This window comes from Humulus lupulus, chromosome 1, assembly GCF_963169125.1.
Source record: "Humulus lupulus chromosome 1, drHumLupu1.1, whole genome shotgun sequence".
Classification (NCBI taxonomy): domain Eukaryota; kingdom Viridiplantae; phylum Streptophyta; class Magnoliopsida; order Rosales; family Cannabaceae; genus Humulus; species Humulus lupulus.
In genome coordinates, this window is record NC_084793.1 from 188,852,213 (window position 1) to 188,872,365 (window position 20,153).

At 38.5% G+C, this 20,153-nt stretch overlaps 1 protein-coding gene across 1 annotated transcript in view; it reads left to right on the forward strand.

The window, feature by feature from the left end:
- Window positions 1-20,153, forward strand: part of LOC133801566 (beta-glucosidase 17-like) — a gene marked incomplete in the record, with an annotated part of 466,706 nt that overhangs the window by 15,711 nt on the left and 430,842 nt on the right. Inside the window, 4 exon segments of the mRNA XM_062239810.1 lie at window positions 7,699-7,774; window positions 7,879-7,956; window positions 8,053-8,140; window positions 8,230-8,482. Coding sequence (XP_062095794.1) covers window positions 7,699-7,774; window positions 7,879-7,956; window positions 8,053-8,140; window positions 8,230-8,482 — 495 coding nt within the window.

Below are 20,153 nucleotides of genomic sequence, written 5' to 3' on the forward strand. Positions count from 1 at the left end.
AGGCTTAAATGGATTGATGGGTACTAGCTTTGCCAACATGATGCATCTTCTTTTCAGTAGCCCATCACTTGAGAACTTCAAAGTTAAGCATGCTTGACTTGCAGTAGTCTCATGAAGGGTGACCTCCTCAGAAGTTTTCCCAAGAAGCATGTGAGTGAGTAAAAAGCACGCTGGAAAGACTTGTGTTGGTTTGCAGGGCCAGTCGTCATTCCAGGAAGCAACCATAGTGACGTGGGGCGTTACAAATGGTATCAGAGCCTTGACCCAGCCGGAAGTGTGGTCGATGGGGACGTTGGACCCCTAAGGGAGGGTGATTGTGACAGTCAGAATCCCGTGATCCGCATGGGGAAAGACCAGGTAAAAGCTGTGCAATCCCACATCGCCTGGGGAAGGTCAAGTGTGATGATTCCAAGACTGTGTAGGTATGAGACTACACAGTTGAAGATGGCTTAAATGGATTGATGGATATTACCTTTGCCAACAAGATGCATCTTCTTTTTGGTAGCCCATCACTTGAGAACTCCAAAGTTAAGCGTGCTTGACCTGGAGTAGTCTCATGATGGGTGACCTCATGGGAAGTTTTCCCAGGAAGTGTGCGAGTGAGGACAAAGCACGCTCGAAAGACTCGTGTTGGTTTGCAGGGCCAGTCGTCATTCTTGGAAGCAGTCATAGTGACGTGGGGCGTTACAATACATAAAGATTATAATTATAAATAACACAATATAAATATCAATTATAATTAATCTAAACAATAATTATAATGAACAATAATAACAACAAAATAAAAATCGAGGCCTGTGTAGCACACAGTTTCCTTAAAACAAATACGTTGCCTCCAAGAGGTTTCGACATCTATCTCCCAGGATACAACGGAGAGCGACAAGTAACTCAATTACTTCGCCGAAACAAATATGTCCAAACTCTACCACACTAAGAATATAAAACTTTGAACTAAAACCATAATATAAATATAATTAATATACTTATATACCTTAAGCAAGGAATTTTATCCATGATTCCCTTATATAGGCTAAGAAAGAAAAATAAAACTTCTAAAAAACAATGTGGGACTAATCCCATTTATTTTTCAATTCAAACAAAAACTTCTAACACTATACAACACTAGTGACTCATTTTAAGTGATCTTCTTTCATTTTTTAGCAATATACCTAGTATTTTAGTTACTGTTTCTCTTATATATTTTTTCTTACTCAAAACACTTATAGTACAATATTTTTTAGTAAGGGTATTAGGGAAATATAATTATAAAAATGGGTAATATTAAACTAAATATATTTATTGGCTAATTTTGATTAATTAATTTTAATAGTGGGTACTTTTCAAGTTATCTCGCAACACTAAGGTTCAATTTGGTACAACTATGTTGTGAGGAAAAACAACTACAGTTGTGTTGTGGGGAAATAAATTTTAAAGTGCTATGATATGGAAAAGCTGTATTAGAGTGTTTGGTAAACTATACGATTAAGATGCTGTTAAATATTGAAATACCAAAATAATTTTCATATATATTATTAAAATAAATTCACACATAATTAACATACTAAATAGATTTCAATATAAATATTGTATCATTTAAACATGTTAAAATAAATATATGTTTTGATAAGACCCTAATAAAGTGATCATCAACAAAAAAAAAGATTATATTATACAATATACAAATATAATTGTATATATATATTACAACTAGTTGGTGCAGTTAAGATTCTAATTATAATGATTATAGTATAATAAACTAGTCATGATATAGAAATAAATTAGTACAGCAAACTAATATATGATAAAGTTGACACTACTCTCTCCAGTAATTGACCTCCCTATTTTAAGGCTGTGTACATTTTGAGTTTCAATTTATTAGACCAACTGATTCGACAAATTAATCTATAAACATGCTAACAAGTAGAAAATATATAAATGTATTTTTCAATGACAAGGAAAAATAAGTTAGTACAATAAAATAATATATGATAAAGTTGATACTTATCACAAATATGTAAAACTCATAATTTCTATGTTTTTAATTATTTTTCTTTTTATTGTTTTTTCCTAAAGCATGGGATTAGTATGTGTTTGATAAATTATAATTTGAAAATACTATGAGATACAAAAATAATATTATAATGTTTAATAAACTCTATATTAAACATTTAAAAAAAAAAAGTATATATTAATGTTGTTTGTTAATATAAAATAAGTAAAATAAAAAAGATTTAATAAATATAAAATTATAAATATATTTTAAAAACAAAACAAAAAATATTTAAGATTTCAATATTGTTTATGTTTAATCATATTAATTTATTTTAAATATTTTTAGTTGGATAACTATATAATAAATAAGTAAAAATATTTAGATAAAAAAATATATATTTATGGTAAAAAAATTTCAAAAAGCAACTTTTAGAAAAAAACTATAAATTAGGTTGGCGTTTAACTGGTTAAATTCTTCAATAAAATGCATCTTTATTGCATAGCTTTTTAAACTTTTAGCTTTTCTAAAAGTTACCAAACTGGCCCTATGTAATAAAATAACACACGAAGGAGCCCAACCCATACACAACTAGGAAGACACGAGGATATACAACAATTGTTTTATGGGACACGTTTTATCAATGTCTTTTTTCTCATGCTTTATTAAAATTTTAATATTAAAGCAATTCTATATCAAAAATTAAAAAAAAAATTCATTATTTGGTCTCTGCCAAATAACAAAATGATTCCTATTGATATATATTTTTTTATTTTTAAAATGAATTGTACCATTTGTTTAAAACCTTCTCTTTTCCTTTCCGTCTCTCGACTATATGTGATAAGTAGTATTAGTTGTTAATGTACATATTAGTGGTATGTAATTATAGTTAGTCTTGGTCATTATCTAGTGTACATGTGTCCCTATACCATTGCTTTACCATTAAGTATAAAGCTCAAATTATGTAATTGTAAATACGAGAGCTGCATATTCAATACACATTTTCTTCTACAACAAACTCTCTATTTTCTCTCTATTTTACATGGTATTAGAGCTATGACTCATATTCAAGAATCTTCCCAAGTCTCTACCGGCCGGAATGAAGGAAACCAAAACACCTTCGACAATGATGTAGCTCCAAACACTCAAACCAATCCCACCTCCCCTTCAATGAATCAAATCTTTTCTGTGAAATTAGATGAGAAAAATGACCTTATCTAGAAGAATTAACTCCTCAATGTAGTTATGGCTCACGGTCTTGATGATTTCCTCCATGGAACTCGTCCATGTCCCTCAAAATTTCTTCCCGTCGATTCAACTACCATCAATCCCGACTATATCTCTTGGAATCGATACAATCGATTGATTATGTCCTGGTTCTATTTATCCTTGAATGAGGCGATGCTTGGCGAAATCATAAATTTCCAGACGACTCAAGTAATCTGGGAAGCTCTGGAAGAGATCTACTCACCCTCTTCCATGGCACGTATTATCAAGATTCATGGAAAACTCTAGACCATCTCAAGGCTTACGGTTGCTCAGTGCATTCAAGGCTTACGGCTGCTCAGTGCATTCAACATCTCAAGGGATATTGCAATCATCTTGCAACTATTGGGGAAACTGTATTGCCCAAAGATCAACTCGTCTACTTCCTTGGAGGTTTGGGTCCTAAATATGATGCTTATGTTACAAGTATCCTTAATCGAGCTGATAAACCTTCTATGGAAACTCTGTATAGCCTACTACTAAGTTTTGATTATAGGATGGAAAGAAATGCCAGTGAAGACATTTAGAGCTCCCTTCAAGCTAATCTATCTCAGTTAAATACTGGGAAGAAATTTGCCAAACACCAATACCACAACAAAAACAACAACAATTCAAAACCCTTTCCCAATTAGCTTCCTCATTCAAAAAACCATTTATATTCATCAAACCAACCCTTGAACTCTCTTCTGGGAGTCTTAGGATCTTGACCACCCTATCCTGCTCAATCATTCTCACAAAATGCTTCTAAATCGTCTCAACCTCGCCCCTCTTGTCAAATATGTGGCAAAGTTGGTCATACTGCCAACATTTGTTACCATCGTACCAACCTTGCATACATTCCTCAAGCTCCTTGAAATTTTAATACCATGATACGATCACCTCAACAACCTCCTCAGATGCCCTTCTCTAGTTTCACTAGTACTGATGGTTCTTCTGCTCCCTCCCCTGCCAACTGGTTCATGTATTCGGGAGCTACTAGTCATTTCACTCTGAATTTTTAGCTGATGGATCGTGCCTCTCCTTATCATGGGTCCGAGCAAGTTCAGGTTGGTGATGGTAAGTCATTCCCTATTTATCATATTGGTCATGTTTCTTTACCATCTAAATTCCTTCCCTTACCTCTTAGCCATGTTTACCACACTCCTAGTCTCACAAATAATCTTATTAGCGTTTCTAAACTATGTCGAGAGAACAATGTTCTTATTGAGTTTCATTCTAAACATTTCTATGTTAAGGATAAGGTCACCAAGAGAATCCTTCTCACGGGGGTGCTTGATCGAGGTCTCTACAAAGTCAGTTCCACTTCCATTCCCACTTTTGGTTCCACTCGTGTTCAAGCTCATCTCACTCGTGTTCAAGATTCTTCATTATGGCACAATCGCCTCGGTCATCCCTCTTCTAGAGTTCTTTCCAAAGTTTTTTCAGATTGTAATTTTCAAAACAATGTTTCTTCTCAGTTTGATTTTTGTAATGCTTGCCAAATGGCCAAGTCTCATAGGCTGCCCTTCTCTTTATCTAACTCTAGGGCCACTGCTCCTTTTGAATAAATTCACATGATGTTTGGGGTCCTGCCCCTAAATTGTCTATTACTGGTGCTCGATTTTTTGTGATGTTTATTGATGATTTCAGTCGCTTTACCTGGCTTTATCACTTGCAATCTAAATCTGAAGTTTTCTCTACCTTCCTTAAATTAAAAAAAAAATGGTTGAACGACAATTTGACACTAAAATCAAACATTTTTAAAGCGAGGGGGGGGGGGGGGGGGTGAATTCCAAAGTTTTTAAAGCCATTTTGAATCTTTAGGATTGGTTCATCATCTCTCTTGCCCTCACACTGTTGAGCAGAATGGCAGAGTTGAAAGGAAAAACCGTCATGTAGTAGAAGTTGGCCTCTCTCTACTTGCTCATTCTCATATGCCATTACCTTATTGGTCTTATGCTTTTTATGTTGCAACATACCTTATTAACCGTCTCCCCACCCATGTCCTTGAGAATCATAGTCCATATTTCACTTTGTATAACAAACTTCCTGATTACAATAATTTACATGTCTTTGGCTGCTCTTGCTTCCCTTATTTACGACCTTATAACACTCATAAACTCTATTTTCGCTCTCAAGAATGCTTGTTCCTTGGCTATAGCTCCCAACACAAAGGTTAGCTTTGCCTCTATCCGCCCTCAGGTCGTATATATATATATCTCTCAACATGTTGTTTTTAATGAGCACTCTTACCCTTTCTCATCTGTTCCTTCTTCTTCCTCTTCCTCTACTTCATTTTCCTCTTCTATTCAATTTTTATCTCCCACTGTTGCTTCTATTCCTACTCCTTCTACTTCCTCACCATCTCCCAATTTTCCTTTTGCTGGTTTACCCTCTGTTCAGTCTCCCAACATCTCCTCCTCTTCCTCTTCTTCTCTTCCCTCATCACCTTCTCCCGCTTCTGTTTCTCTTTCAGCCCGTCCTTCTCCTTCTCCTCCTACCCCCTCTCCATCTTCTCACTCCTCTCCTTCCACCACTCATTTGGTGGTTGAGCTTCATGACCAATGTGAGAACACCGTTGCACCATCTTGTAATGCTCATCCTATGATCACACGGGCCAAGGCTGGCATTCACAAACCAAAGGTTTTACTTAGCACTATTACTGATGCATTTTTTGAGCCTTCTACTTATAAACAGGCAGCCAAGTTCTCTCATTTGAATCAAGCAATGCTCACTGAGTTTGAAGCTCTTATGGCCAAAAAAACTTGGCATCTTGTACCTCCTCCTTCTCATGGAAAAATAGTTGGATGTAAGTGGGTTTTCCGTGTTAAGCTCAAAGATGATGGGACTATTGACAAATATAAAGCCTGCTTGGTGGCTAAGGGATATCATCAAACAAAAGGGATTGACTATTTTGAAACTTTTAGTCCGGTTGTCAAGTTGGATACCATCTGCACTGTGTTAACTCTTGCCATCTCTGAAGGGTGGTCCATTAAACAACTTGATGTGCATAATGCTTTCCTTCATGGAACTCTTTCTGAAACCGTGTCTATGGCACAACCCGATGGCTTTAAGAACTCTGAGTTTCCTGATTATGTTTGCTGCCTTGACAAAGCTTTATTTGTATTAAAACAATCCCCATATCCTTGGTACAACAAACTTAGTTCCTTTCTCTTATCTTGGGGTTTTGTTAATTCTTTTGCAGATTCTTCTATGTTCACCTTTCATGCTCCATCATTTTTCTTGGTTGTTTTAGTCTATGTAGACGATATTATACTCACTGGTAGTAGCTCTTCTTCCATGTCCTCTCTTCTTGACACTTTAAAGACTAAATTTGCAATTATAGACTTGGGAGGACTCCATTATTTCTTGGGCATACAGGTTCATCGTACTTCACATGGTCTTCATCTGTCACAACATAAGTACATTCAAGATGTTCTTCATCGTGCTGGAATTCTTGATTCCAAGACATTCCCCACACCTATGTCAACTGCCTCTGTTTTATCAGCTCATGATGGTACTCTCTTACAAGATGGCACACAATACCGAAGCATTGTTGGTGCTCTTCAGTATTACACTATGACTAGGCCCGACATCTCTTTCACAGTGAACCGTGTTTGTCAATATATGCATTCTCCCACTGATTCTCACTGGCAAGCCGTTAAGCGTATCCTTTGCTATTTGAAGGGCACGACTCACTTTGGTCTATCACTTCAGCCCTATTCAGATTACAATCTTACTTGCTATATCGATGCTGACTGGGCCTCGTGTACCGACGATCTTCGAAGCATTGGAGCTTATTGCGTTTTCTTAGGCCACAATTTGATTTCTTGACATTCTTCCAAGCAAAAAGTTGTTCCTCGCTCAAGTACTGAATCAGAGTTTCAAGCTCTCGCTGATGGTGATGGTGAACTCTCATGGTTGTAGTTTGTGCTTCGTGATCTATGTATGAAATAGACCTCTGCCCCTATTCTGGTTTGTGATAACATCAGTACCACCTATCTCACTGCCAATCTGGTTCTACACACACGAACAAAGCATGTTGGTATCGATTTTCATTTTATCCATGAGCGTGTATCTTCCAAATAGTTAGTCGTTCATTTCACTCCTTCTGATGATCAACTTGCTGATTGTCTTACAAAGGCCCTGTCGTCGACTCGTTTTCTACACTTACAATCCAAACTCATAGTTCTTCATCAACCTATGAGTTTGAGGGGGATGATAAGTAGTATTAGTTGTTAATGTGCATATTAGTTGGAATTATAGTTAGTCTTGGTCATTACCTAGTGTACAAGTGTCCCTATACCATTGCTTTACCATTGAGTATAAAGCTCAAATTATGTAACTATAAATACAAGAGCTGCATATTCAATACACATTTTCTTCTACAAAAAACTCTCTATTTCCTCTGTATTTTACAATATGTGACAATACTAAAATGATTTTGATATATAATGTTATAGGAGGACATAGCCTTGATGAAATACATTGGTTATGATTCCTTTAGATTTTCCATCTCTTGGTCTAGACTACTACCAGGTTAGTACTATTCCCAGTTGATCAATAAATGTAATTGGCATTATCCTTCATTTCTATGTGTTATTATACAATTTTTTTGTTTACAATAATATATATTTATATAGGAGGGAAAATAAGTAGAGGAGTGAATCAAGAGGGTGTAAAGTTCTATAACAATCTCATAGATGAGTTGTTATCTAATGGTGAGTGACTCAGCTTTCTCTCTCACACACACATATATATAATCGATAGAATATGTTCCAACACTTGATTGGGTTATTCTTCATTATTGAACACAGGTCTACAACCTTTGGTAACTTTGTTCCATTGGGATTTACCACAAACTCTTGAAGATGAGTATGGTGGATTCTTAAGTCCCAAGATTGTGTAAGACAACTACATATATATAACATTTGTGATCATTTATACATTATAATAATTTCATTTTCGACTATATAATATAAATACATATACAGGAATGATTATAGAGATTATGTGGAGTTTTGCTTCAAAGAATTTGGGGATAGGGTGAAGAAATGGATAACATTTAATGAGCCAAACATGTTTGGAATGGCCGGGTATAGCAATGGTACTAATGCACCAGGTCGATGCTCTAACTTCATGGGAAATTGCAGTGCTGGAAATTCAGGAACTGAACCTTATATTGTGGTTCACCACATCATTCTTGCTCATGCTGTTGCTGTAAATCTCTATAGACAAAAATATCAGGTTAGCTTACTAAAACTATATCATATCATATCATTCATCGTTATTTTGTCTCACTCATGTTTACTATAAAATGCTACAATAATAATTACAAATAATGAAACTGATTCGGAATCAGATATGTCATGTCAGGTTAGTTTCAAATTTTTTTTTTGGAGTTCTTCAAAATATATTAGAAAAAATATGAAACAATGTTTAACATTGATTCACCATAACTTTCTACATAATTGAAGAGATTGATCATGACGTTGGCAGAAAAGTGACAGTGTGTTAGACCAAAGCTTTGTAGAACTTCTAGAGAGCTGAGTTTGGAGAACTAAAATTGGAGAAGAATGAACAAAATGAAATGAATGAAAAATGGTAATCTTTACATTGTAAAGCATAGGCTTCTGAATTTATATTGAGTCTAGTAGCTCACATTACAAAGGAGCTGTAACAGAAAATTGTTAGAAGAAATGGTTACAAAAACTGTTATTACAACTAACAGAACTAACTGATACAACTAACCAACTAACAATTAACTAATCAGTTGGAATCGTTATGCGTGTCATTATCATTCCCCCTCAAGTGACACAGGGGAACTTGAAGTGTCAACTTGGGAGCCAAAGAACAAAACTGAGAGATGGCAAGTGGTTTTGTCAACAAATCTACAATATGAAGATGTGACGGTGCATAACGAATATCTAGTGCTTGAGCTAGAACTTAATCTATCACAAAGTGAAGATAATTCTTGATGTGCTTCGTCTGGGCATGAAATACAAAATTTGAGGCAAGTGAACTGGCACCAAGGTTATCACACCATAAAATTGGAGGTTGAGTCATAGAGATATCAAGTTCTTTGAGCAGAGATTGAAGCCACATAATTTAAGAATTGGCCAAAGCAAGAGATCTATATTCAAATTTTGTACTAGAACGAGAAACCACATGTTTTTTAGAGGATCAACTGACTAGATTGTCGCAGATATAGACACAATATCCAGAAGTAGATCGGTGATCATTAATCAAACATGCCCAATCAGCATCTGAGTATGCTTGAATATCCAAAAATGATGCTGGTGTGAAAAACAAACCAAGATTGAACGTGCCAACTAGATATATTAATCTATTGTACGCAGCCCAGTGATCCGAAGTGTGAGCCTTTAACAACTGACTAAGTTTGTTGATACAAAGGCTATATCTGGTCGGGTTACTGTGACATACTAAAGCGCACCAATGATAGTCTTATACATGAAAGGAGTAGCAAGAAGAACACCTTGATCAAGAGACAATTGTGCACTAGGACATATTGGAGTTGGCAATGGTACAAAAGATCTTAGTATACTTGGTCTGAGTGAGATATAAACAAACTTTGTTTCTAAAGACTTCAAAACCCAAAAAGTAAGATACTGGACCGAGAACTTTGAGAGCAAACTTCATATGTAAATTTGTGATTAACTTGTGAATATAGGCTGCATCTTCACCAGTTATTAGTATGTCATCAACATAGACTAATAAGAAAATTGACTTGCCATGTTTTTCGGTAAAAAAGAGTGATATATCTAACCTTGAATTTGTGAACCTCCACTGTTTCAGAGACTCCTTCAACTTGTCACACCAGGCCCTTGGGCATCGTTTAAGACTATACAAAGCTTTATTTAACTTGCAAACATAAGAAGGAAAATCAACACTTTCAAAGCCTTAAGGCTGTTGCATAAGCACCGACTCTTTAAGCTCCCCATTAAGGAAAACATTGTTGATGTATACTTATTGGACTTGCCAAACAAATGTCACAACCAAAGTAGACAAACTTGATTTCATTGGAAAAATACATACAAACTTTGTGAAATCATCTATGAAACTAACATAGTACTTATATCCATCCAGAGATGGATAAAATAAAGCACCCCAAGCATCAGAATGTACAAGATCAAATGGACAATTGGTTTTAGCTACTAAAATAGGAAACTGAAAGCAATGATGTTTCCCATACCGACAAGCATCACAGAAGGGCATATCATTACATTTGAGTTGGGGGATTTACATTTGAAAGTACTTTATTTAGAATGGACTTAGAGGTATGACAAGGCCTACAATGCCAAAGAGTTACAACACTTGAACTCTTTGTACAACTAGAGTCATTCGACTAAATAGAATTGACAACAGAGTAGGATTGAGCATTGGTGGAGAGATGGCAGGCTGATTATGAAGAATCATTGAATTTTGACTGGTTGACATCGAGTTCTATGGACCATGACTAAGAAAAACCTACATAGGTACTTGCTTCGTTGTCTTGTCCTTAATAAGACAACAAGCAGAATCAAACTCTAAGATTACATTATTGTTTTTTGTAAAGTGAGAAATGCTAAGAAGATTTTTGGTTATATTTGGGACATGCAGGACATCTTAAAGAACCAAAGAATGAATATTGTTATTAGTAGCAATTGGATTTAAGCCAACATGTGCAATAGAGAGGGAAGAACCATTACCAACTATAACTTTGGCTTTACCCTTGTAGTTAGATTTTGAGGCAAGATTTTGAGAATCTGCAGTAAGATGGTGTGTATATTTTGAGGCAAGACTTTGATGCAAAATCGACTGGGTTTCGATGCTCTTGCGATGCAATAATGAAAACTTGATTTTTGGCCAACAAATGTTTTTTTCGATGGAAAAATGAGTGTTTCGATGCTTTTGTGATGAAATCATGAAAATTTGTGTTTTTGGCCCAAACAATGCTTTTTCGATGCAAAATCGATACTTTTTCAATGAAAAATCGATGATGTTTCGATGCTTTTGTGATGCAATCATTGTAACGTCCTCCTAATCCAAGACCATTACACCGTGTAATTTAAATAGCTAAATGGTTCGTTTGAGTTTAAATCATGTAATTAAAACAAACCACAAGTTTAGATACTAAACATTTCGGTCAAAAGTCAACTATTTCATTAAAAGAGTTTAACTTCCATACATGGAATCCCATCGTAGTTTAAAACAGTTACAAACCGAAAAATGAATACAAAACCCAACCTAGGCGGAAAAATCAGGGTCCAACCCTAGTTCCAATTGATAGCCTCGACCGTGGCAGACGAGTAGGCCGCATATGTACACTCTGCCCCTGAAGCTCTTCAAGTCATGGCTGGTCGAGCTTTTCCTTTCCTTTACCTGCACCATTTAGCACCCGTGAGCCAAGGCTCAACAAGAAAACATAAACATGCTTATAAGCAGTACATTATCATATCACAGATTCATAACTAGCATGCTAGTGGTAATAACCCTACTCATGCATGCAATTAATTCAGATTAATGGCCATAGAATCACACTAGGGCTTAGTGCCCATCTTTCTTATAACTAGCCTTAGAGCTGGCCAAGAAGATTTGATGCTTAACATTCTAGACGACCCTAGAGGCGTTCAAGTGTATATCTCACTTCCGGGTTCGTATAACCCTATCGGCCAGCGTTCGGCACGTTATTACCGCCCTCGACTTCTAAGCCGAGCCTTTAAACTCTCGACTCATAAGACGAGTCCTTTAACCTTCAACTAATAATTTGATTCTTTCAACCCTCGAGTGATAAGTCGAGTATTATCCTTCGAATGATAAGTCGAGTCTTAACCTTCGACTGATAAGTCGAGTCCTAACCTTAGAACCGGTTATACCCTTGGCTATTAAGCCAAGCCCTTCATCAGATAACACAGATAATCCTCAGCTTATAAGCTGAGCTTCCCCAATCAGATATACAGACCAACAATTATTACATAACATTAATAAACACAGTGCATTTAATATGTTTATTAAAACATTCTCAATATAATGTTAATCCTATACTATAATTGGCCCAAGCCCAAAACGCAGAGTGGGTCCAGTTTTCTTACCTCAGGTTTGAGTGTAGTGTATCTTAAGAACGACCATCGAGCACGATCCCAGTTTCGAACCCCTAGCGATAACCTAGTCACAACCATAATATAGAATCACGTTAACAAAGAGCAAATAAAGGCTTCCGGATCGAGTCCTAGCCTTCGGGATGTCAAATTCTACTGAACTGGGTAGTAGGATTGATCCGGAGCCCTTAGGTTTGAGCTCCCGCACTCAAAACCTTCCCGGGAATCAAAAACCCCTCAAGCGCCGCAGATAAAAAAAAAAAGAGCTGCGGCCAACCCCAAGTCAGAGAGCCCGAGGCTCTCCTCTGTTTCCACACGTGCCGCGGCGCGCCACTACTGGCGCCGCGACTCAAATGGGCTGACAACACCTACTTCTCCCTGCACTCATGAGAGTCTCGGCGCCCCATGAACAGGGTCGTGGCTCGACATGAAAACCCAGAATTTTCCCCGTTTTCTTCAAGTCAAATCCCTCCAAAAACCTATCAAAACATAGCTAAATCCCAAAAGTAATGTTCCCAATAGATTCAGCAGTTCAATATCATCAAAACCCAAGTAAAATCTTGGCAAAACCCCCATCAAATCCCCAACTCAGAACTGAGTTTCTAAAACTCCAAAAACTCAACTAAAAACCAGAGAAACATAGAGATTTATGGATAGAAATCATTACATCTATGGCCCTAATCGATGCTAAGCCTTCCCCCAAGCAATCCCAAGCCTAAGCTAGCCTTGATTCTCCTTAAATCGCAAAGAATTCCCAAGGAATTAGAAGAGAAAGAGAGTATGACGAGAGAAAGAGAGAGAGGGAGAGTTGAGAGAGCTGAACGTTCCAAGTGTAGTCTGTTTATGAGGTTACTTCGAGTTCAATTAACTCTAAGTAAACCTCGATGGCTCGGGATACCCAAAAACGTCATCGAGGGTACAATGGTCAAAATTCCTAGAAATCCCTCCTAATCTCACTAACTCCAAATATATCATCAAATAGTTACTCCCATTACCCGATATCCTGGTAATGTGCTAAATACACAAAATACCCCTTGACTCACCCCAAGTTGGGTATTAGATCCCGTTGTAACTTACCTGCTAACTTACTCCCTAGGGTCGCCTCGTGCCGAGTAACCCAAATATTTCCACATAATAATGTGGTCTCACACATATATCACATATATTCCAAACATACGCATAACATGCCAAATTACGAAAATTTCCCTTCTGATTAGAAACAGGTCCACATGCATATTTAATACACCTAAACATGCATATATAGTCATATTATAATAAAACTCACTTAATCATATAACGATACACATATATATCACATAAACACATATTTTTCACATTATTTCCATAATTTTCTATCCAACCCCCCTAATCAAAGCCCTAAGCCTTATTAGGTAATTTGGGATGTTACAACTATCCTCTCCTTACAGGAATTTCATCCTCGAAATTTTACCTGAACATCTCGGGATACTGATTCTGCATATCTGACTCCAGCTCCCAGGTCGTTTCCTCCACCTTGTTGTTCCTCCATAATACCTTAACTAAAGGTATAGTTTTGTTCCTCAGGACCTTATCCTTCCTGTCTAAAATCTGAACTGGTTGCTCCTTATAGGATAAATCTGTCTCCAGTTCCAGATCCTCATAACTAAGCATATGAGTCTCATCAGATACATACTTCCTCAACATGGAAATATGAAAAATGTTGTGGATGCTAGACAGTGCCGGGGGTAAGGCCAACCTATAGGCCACTTGACCGATCCTCTCCAAGATCTCAAATGGTCCAACAAACCTAGAGCTCAACTTGCCCTTCTTCCCAAACCGCTTCACCCTTCTCAATGGTGAAATGTGGAGGAAGACATAGTCCCCAGCCTGGAACTCTATATCTCTATGCTTGGGATCAGTGCAACTCTTTTGTCTACTTTGAGGAGCGAGCATCCGAGCTCTAATCTTCTCAATAGCCTCAGTGGTCCTCTAAACTGCCTCAGGACCCAAATATTTCCTCTCACCCATCTCATCCCAGTGAATTGGCGATCTACACTTTCTACTGTACAACATCTCATAAGGTGCCACTCCAATACTCGACTGGTAGCTGTTATTGTAGGGAAATTCTATGAAAGGAAAATATTTACTCCAGGACCCCTCAAATTCCAATACACATACTCTCAGCATGTACTCCAGTATTTGGATGGTCCTCACAGACTATCCATCAGTCTGAGGATGATAAGTTGTACTGAACTTCAACTGTGTACCCATCACCTTTTGTAAACTTGCCCAAAACTTGGAAGTAAATATATGGTTCCTATCTGACACGATAGATCTCAGAGTCCCATGAAGGCATACTATCTCTCTCACATAGAAATCTGTATACTGGTCAACCGTGTAATTCATCCTCATTGGTAGAAAGTGAGCTGACTTCCTTGATGACCTAGACTAAATCATGTTGGCCCACTGTCCTGGGCAACCCCACCACGGAATCCATTGTGATGTCCTCCCACTTCCACTCTGGGATATCCAGAGGCTGTAATAGCCCTGCTGGCATCTGATGCTCTGCCTTGACCTGCTAACAGGTTAGGCACTTCACCACATACTCAGTCATATCCTTCTTCATCCAGGCTACCAATATAAGGCTTTCAAATCCGAGTACATTTTCGTAGTGCCTGGATGTAGAGAATAAGGGGTAGTATGAGATTCATCCAGAATCTCCCGCCTGATCCCAGTGTCCATCGTAATACTAATCCGTTCTTTGTATCTCCATAAACCCATGTCTGACACTGTATAATCCCTATCCACTCTAGCTAGGACATACCCTATAATCCTCCCCAACTGTGGGTCACTCAACTATCTCTCCTTGATCCTCTCCAAAAGAGTAGATTGCAGGGTTATGTGGCCAACTGGCCCACTACTAGCTCAATACCTGCTCTAGTCATATCCTTTGCCAACTCTTTAGATATCTGCCTAACATTGTACAACTGTCATGGACCCTTCCGGCTAAGGCATCTGCCACTACGTTGGCTTTCCCTGGGTGATAAAGAATTTCACAGCCATAATCCTTCACCAGGTCTAGCCAACGCGTTTGTCTCATGTTCAAGTCCTTCTGGGTGAAGAAGTATTTCAAACTCTTGTGATCAATGTATATCTCACACTTCTCACCATATAAGTAGTGCCGCCACACCTTTAGTGCAAAAACCACTACTGCAAGTTCAATATCATGTGTGGGGTACCTCTGCTCATACTCCTTCAGCTGACATGATGCATAGGCAATCACCTTCCATGTCTGCATAAGAAGACAACCTAGACCCTGCCTCAAGGCATCACAATAAACCACAAAATTTTCCTGATCTGTAGGAAGACTCAGAACCTGAGCGGTGATCAGGTTCTTCTTTAGTCTCTAGAAGCTGTCCTCACACCTGTCTGACCACATAAACCTTTGATTCTTTCGTGTCAACTTTGCCAGTGGTGAAGCAATCTTGGAAAACACCTCCACAAAGTGTCTGTAATAACCTGCCAATCCCAAGAAAATTATGATCTCTGAAGCATTTTTCGGCCTTGGCCAGTCTCCGACCGCCTCAATCTTTGCTGGATCTACCATAATTCCATCCTTACTCACTATGTGACCTAAGAAAGTCACCTATGGTAACCAGAATTCACACTTTATAAACTTCGCAAATAGGCTGTGCTTCCTCAACCTCTGTAGAACCAACCTGAGATGCTGCTCATGTTCTACTTCTGACCGAGAATATACTAGAATATCGTCGATGAAGACGATCACAAACTGATCCAGGTAATCTTTGAACACTCTGTTCATCAGATCCATAAATGCTGCCGGGGCATTAGTCAATCCAAATGACATAACCAAAAACTCATAATGCTCATACCTGGTGCGAAAAACTGTCTTCAGTATATCTTCCTCCCTGATCCTCAGCTGGTGGTAACCAGATCGAAGATCTATCTTGGAGAATACCGTCTTACCTTGTAGCTGATCAAACAGATCATCAATCCTTGGCAGAGGATACCTGTTCTTGATAGTCAACTTATTAAGTTCTCTATAATCAATACACATCCTCAGAGAATCATCTTTCTTCTTCACGAAGAGAACTGGTGTGCCCCATGGCGAAAAACTGGGTCTGATAAAAACTGAGTCTAGTTACTCCTGTAATTGAACCTTTAGTTTCTTTAGCTCCGCCGGAGCCATCCTATAAGGTGCCCTAGACACTAGCTCTGTCCCTGGCGCCAATTCAATCACAAACTCTATCTCCCTGTGTTGAGGTAACCTTGACAGATCCTCTGGAAACACATCTAGAAACTCACAAAATAATCTGGTCTATCCTCATCCCACTAGCACAACTTGGGTGGTATCCACCATACTAGCTAGGAATCCTATATATCCCCACTGCAATAGGTCTCTAGCTCTAAGTACAGATATCATAGGTATACGAGGTCCATGCATAGTGCCAATGAGTACAAAGGGATCCTCACCCTCAGGCTCAAAGGTTACCATCTTCTTGCAATCTATTGTCGCCCCCTACTTGGTTAACCAGTCCATACCCAAGATCATATCAAAGTCGGTCATAACAAAATCTATAAGAACTAACAACTCTCTACCATCCACTGCCACTGGTAACAACCTGACCCATCTCCTGGAAACTACTAACTCCCCAGTAGGCAACAAAGTTTCAAAACCCACTGCATAGTATTCCCATGGCCTACACAACCTATCGATCACCCTACTAGATACAAAGGAATGTGTAGCCCCATAATCAATAAAAACATAATAAGAAGTGTCAGCACTAGAAAGTTGACCTGTCACCACTGAGGGTTGAGCCTCAACCTCTGATTGTGTCAATGCAAACACTCGAGCCAAAGCCAAGCTATCCGACTTCTTTTGTTCTTCCTTCTTCGCCCTTGGGAAATCTTTATTGAGGTGCCCAACTATGCAACATAAAAAGCAGGCCTTCACCTGACACTCTCCCAGATGATGTCTCATGCATCTGGCACATTTTGGATAAGTCCTCCAGCTCTCACTACCGCCCTGGCGGCCAGCCTGTATACCCTGTGGCCTCCTATCTGGGCCTGGAACTATCATGGTATATGGGGTCTTCCTCTTATGGTCACTAGGGCCTCCACCCCAACTAGTTCCAATAAAGGGAGATCCCACCCTCCTAGTGTCCCTTCTGGCTGCGTTCTCGCACCAAATCTTGTTCTTAATGCCCTCAGCAGTAAGGGCCTTCTCCACTACCTATGCATAAGTCATCACTCTGGGTACTGAAGTAATATTAACATCCCGGGATATCATAACATTTAGCCCTCGAAAAAACCTCTCCTACCTTATCACATCAATTGGCACCAAGTCTACAACGAACTTGGCCAACCTATAAATTTTTTTAGCATACTCTGTAACAGTCATGGTGCCCTGCACCAGATTGCTGAACTCATCAGCCTTTGCAGCTTTCACTGCATCATTATAGTATTTCTCATTGAATAGTTATATGAATTTCTCCCAGCTCGGGGTCTTCACGTCTCTGGTTTGGGATACCACTTCCCACCAGATTCAGGCGTCTTCTTGAAACATGAATGACACATGCCACTCTATAATTACATGCAACCCCCATAAAGTCCAAGATGGAGGTGGTCATACCCATCCACTGCTCAGCTTGCAACGGTTCTGGCCCTCCCTCAAAGGTAGGAGGGTGCTGCTTCATGAAGTGCTCATAGAGAGGCTCCCACCCACTTGCAGCCCTTAGTTGTTGCTGTAATACTAGTGCCACAATAGGTGGTGCAACCGGTGTAGCGTTCCTTGCTAGAACCTGCTATTGTCTCAACATGAGGATTTCTTCATCCTGCCTCTGTATCCTAGCTTGCATATCAGCAAGCACCTGTTGCAAGTTTTCAGGAGCTGACGGAGGGTTCTGACCCTGGTCGTTATCTCTGACCTGACTTCCAGCGCCGACTGACTCATTTGATTTCCTTGGAAGCATACTTCCAAACTTATTTGCAATCAATGACTCAGCACATTAAGCAGCAATATCGGTGCCCAGCACCAATCCCCATGGTCCAAAACCAGATAATTAAGCATAAACATGCCATAAAAGTGCTAATAAGCAGTTCAATAGCTTCCACACACAATAATCATGCTAATAAGAAAGTTAGTTTAGATTCAAGCCCAAGCAAAGTGTTGATAAGAACATTCCTTATCATGTACATAACAGTCAAGGGCCAAGCCTTATCAGTATAACTCATGCTTCCTAAACAAGCATGCAAATAAGACATTCATATGTCAATTAAGCAGGTAACACGAATTAACATAAATAGTTATCGAACCCTAAGTCGAGCTTGTCTTCAGCGACGAGTGTACATGCCCAACCAATCTTCAGGAATGAATAAACCTAAACTTCTCTGATACCAAGTTGTAATGTCCTCCTAATCTAGGACTGTTACACTATGTAATTTAAATAGTGCTTAACTCGTTAAACAAGTCGTTTGAGTTTAAACCGTGTAATTAAAACTAACCACATATATAGATACTAAAAATTTTGGTCAAAAGTCAACCATTTCATTATAAAGAGTTTAACTTCCACACATGGGATCCTATTGTAGTTTAAAACAGTTGCAAACCCAAAAAATACAAAAGTCGACCTAGGAAGAAAAATCAGGGTCCAACCCTAGTTTTAACTGATAGCCTCGGCCATGGTGGATGAGTAGGCTGCATATGCACACTCTTCCCCTAAAGTTCTCCAGCTCATGGCTTGTCAGCTTTTCTTTTCCTTTACCTGCACCATTTAGCACCCGTGATCCAAGGCTCAACAAGAAAACATAAACATGCGTATAAGCAAAACATTATCAGATCGCAAATTCATAACTAGCATGCCAGTGGTAATAACCCTACTCATGCATGCAATTAATTCAAATAAGTGACTATAGAGTCACACTAGGGCTTAGTGCCCATCTTTCATATAACCAGCCTTAGAGTTGGCCAAGCAAGTCTGATACTTAACATTCTAGACGACCCTAGAGGCGTTCAAGCATATATCTCACTTCCGGATTAGCTTAACCCTGTCGGCTAGTGTTCGACATGCTATTACCACCCTCGACTTCTAAGCCAAGCCTTTAAACTCTGGACTCATAAACCGAGTTCTTTAACCTTCAACTAATAAGTTGAGTCTTTCAACCCTCGACTGATAAGTTGAGTCTTTAACCTTTGACTGATAAGTCAAGTCTTATCCTTCAACTAATAAGTCGAGTCTTAACCTTCGATTGGTAAGTCGAGTCTTAACCTTCGACTGGTAAGCCGAGTCTTAACCTTCGATTGGTAAGCCAAGTCTTAACCTTTGACTGATAAGTCGAGTCTTAACCTTCGACTGGTAAGCTGAGTCTTAACCTTCAACTGATATGTCGAGTCTTAACCTTCGACTCATAAGTCGATTCTTAACCTTCTACTAATAAGTCGACTCTTAACCTTTGACTAATAAGTCTAGTCTTAACCTTAGAACCGGTTATACCCTTGGCTATTAAGCCAAGCCCTTCATTAGATAACATAGATAATCCTCAGCTTATAAGTTGAGCTTCCCCAATCAGGTATACAGACCAACAATTATTACATAACATAGGTAAATACAGTGCATTTAATATGTTAATAAAACATTCTCATTATAACGTTAATCCTGTACTATAATCGGGCCAAGCCCTAGGATCGCCTCGTGCCGAGTAACCCAAATATATCCACATAATAATGTGGTCTCATACATATATCACATATAGGCACATATATTCCAAATATATCCATAATGGGCCAAATTACAAAAATCGCCCTTCTGATAAGAAACGGG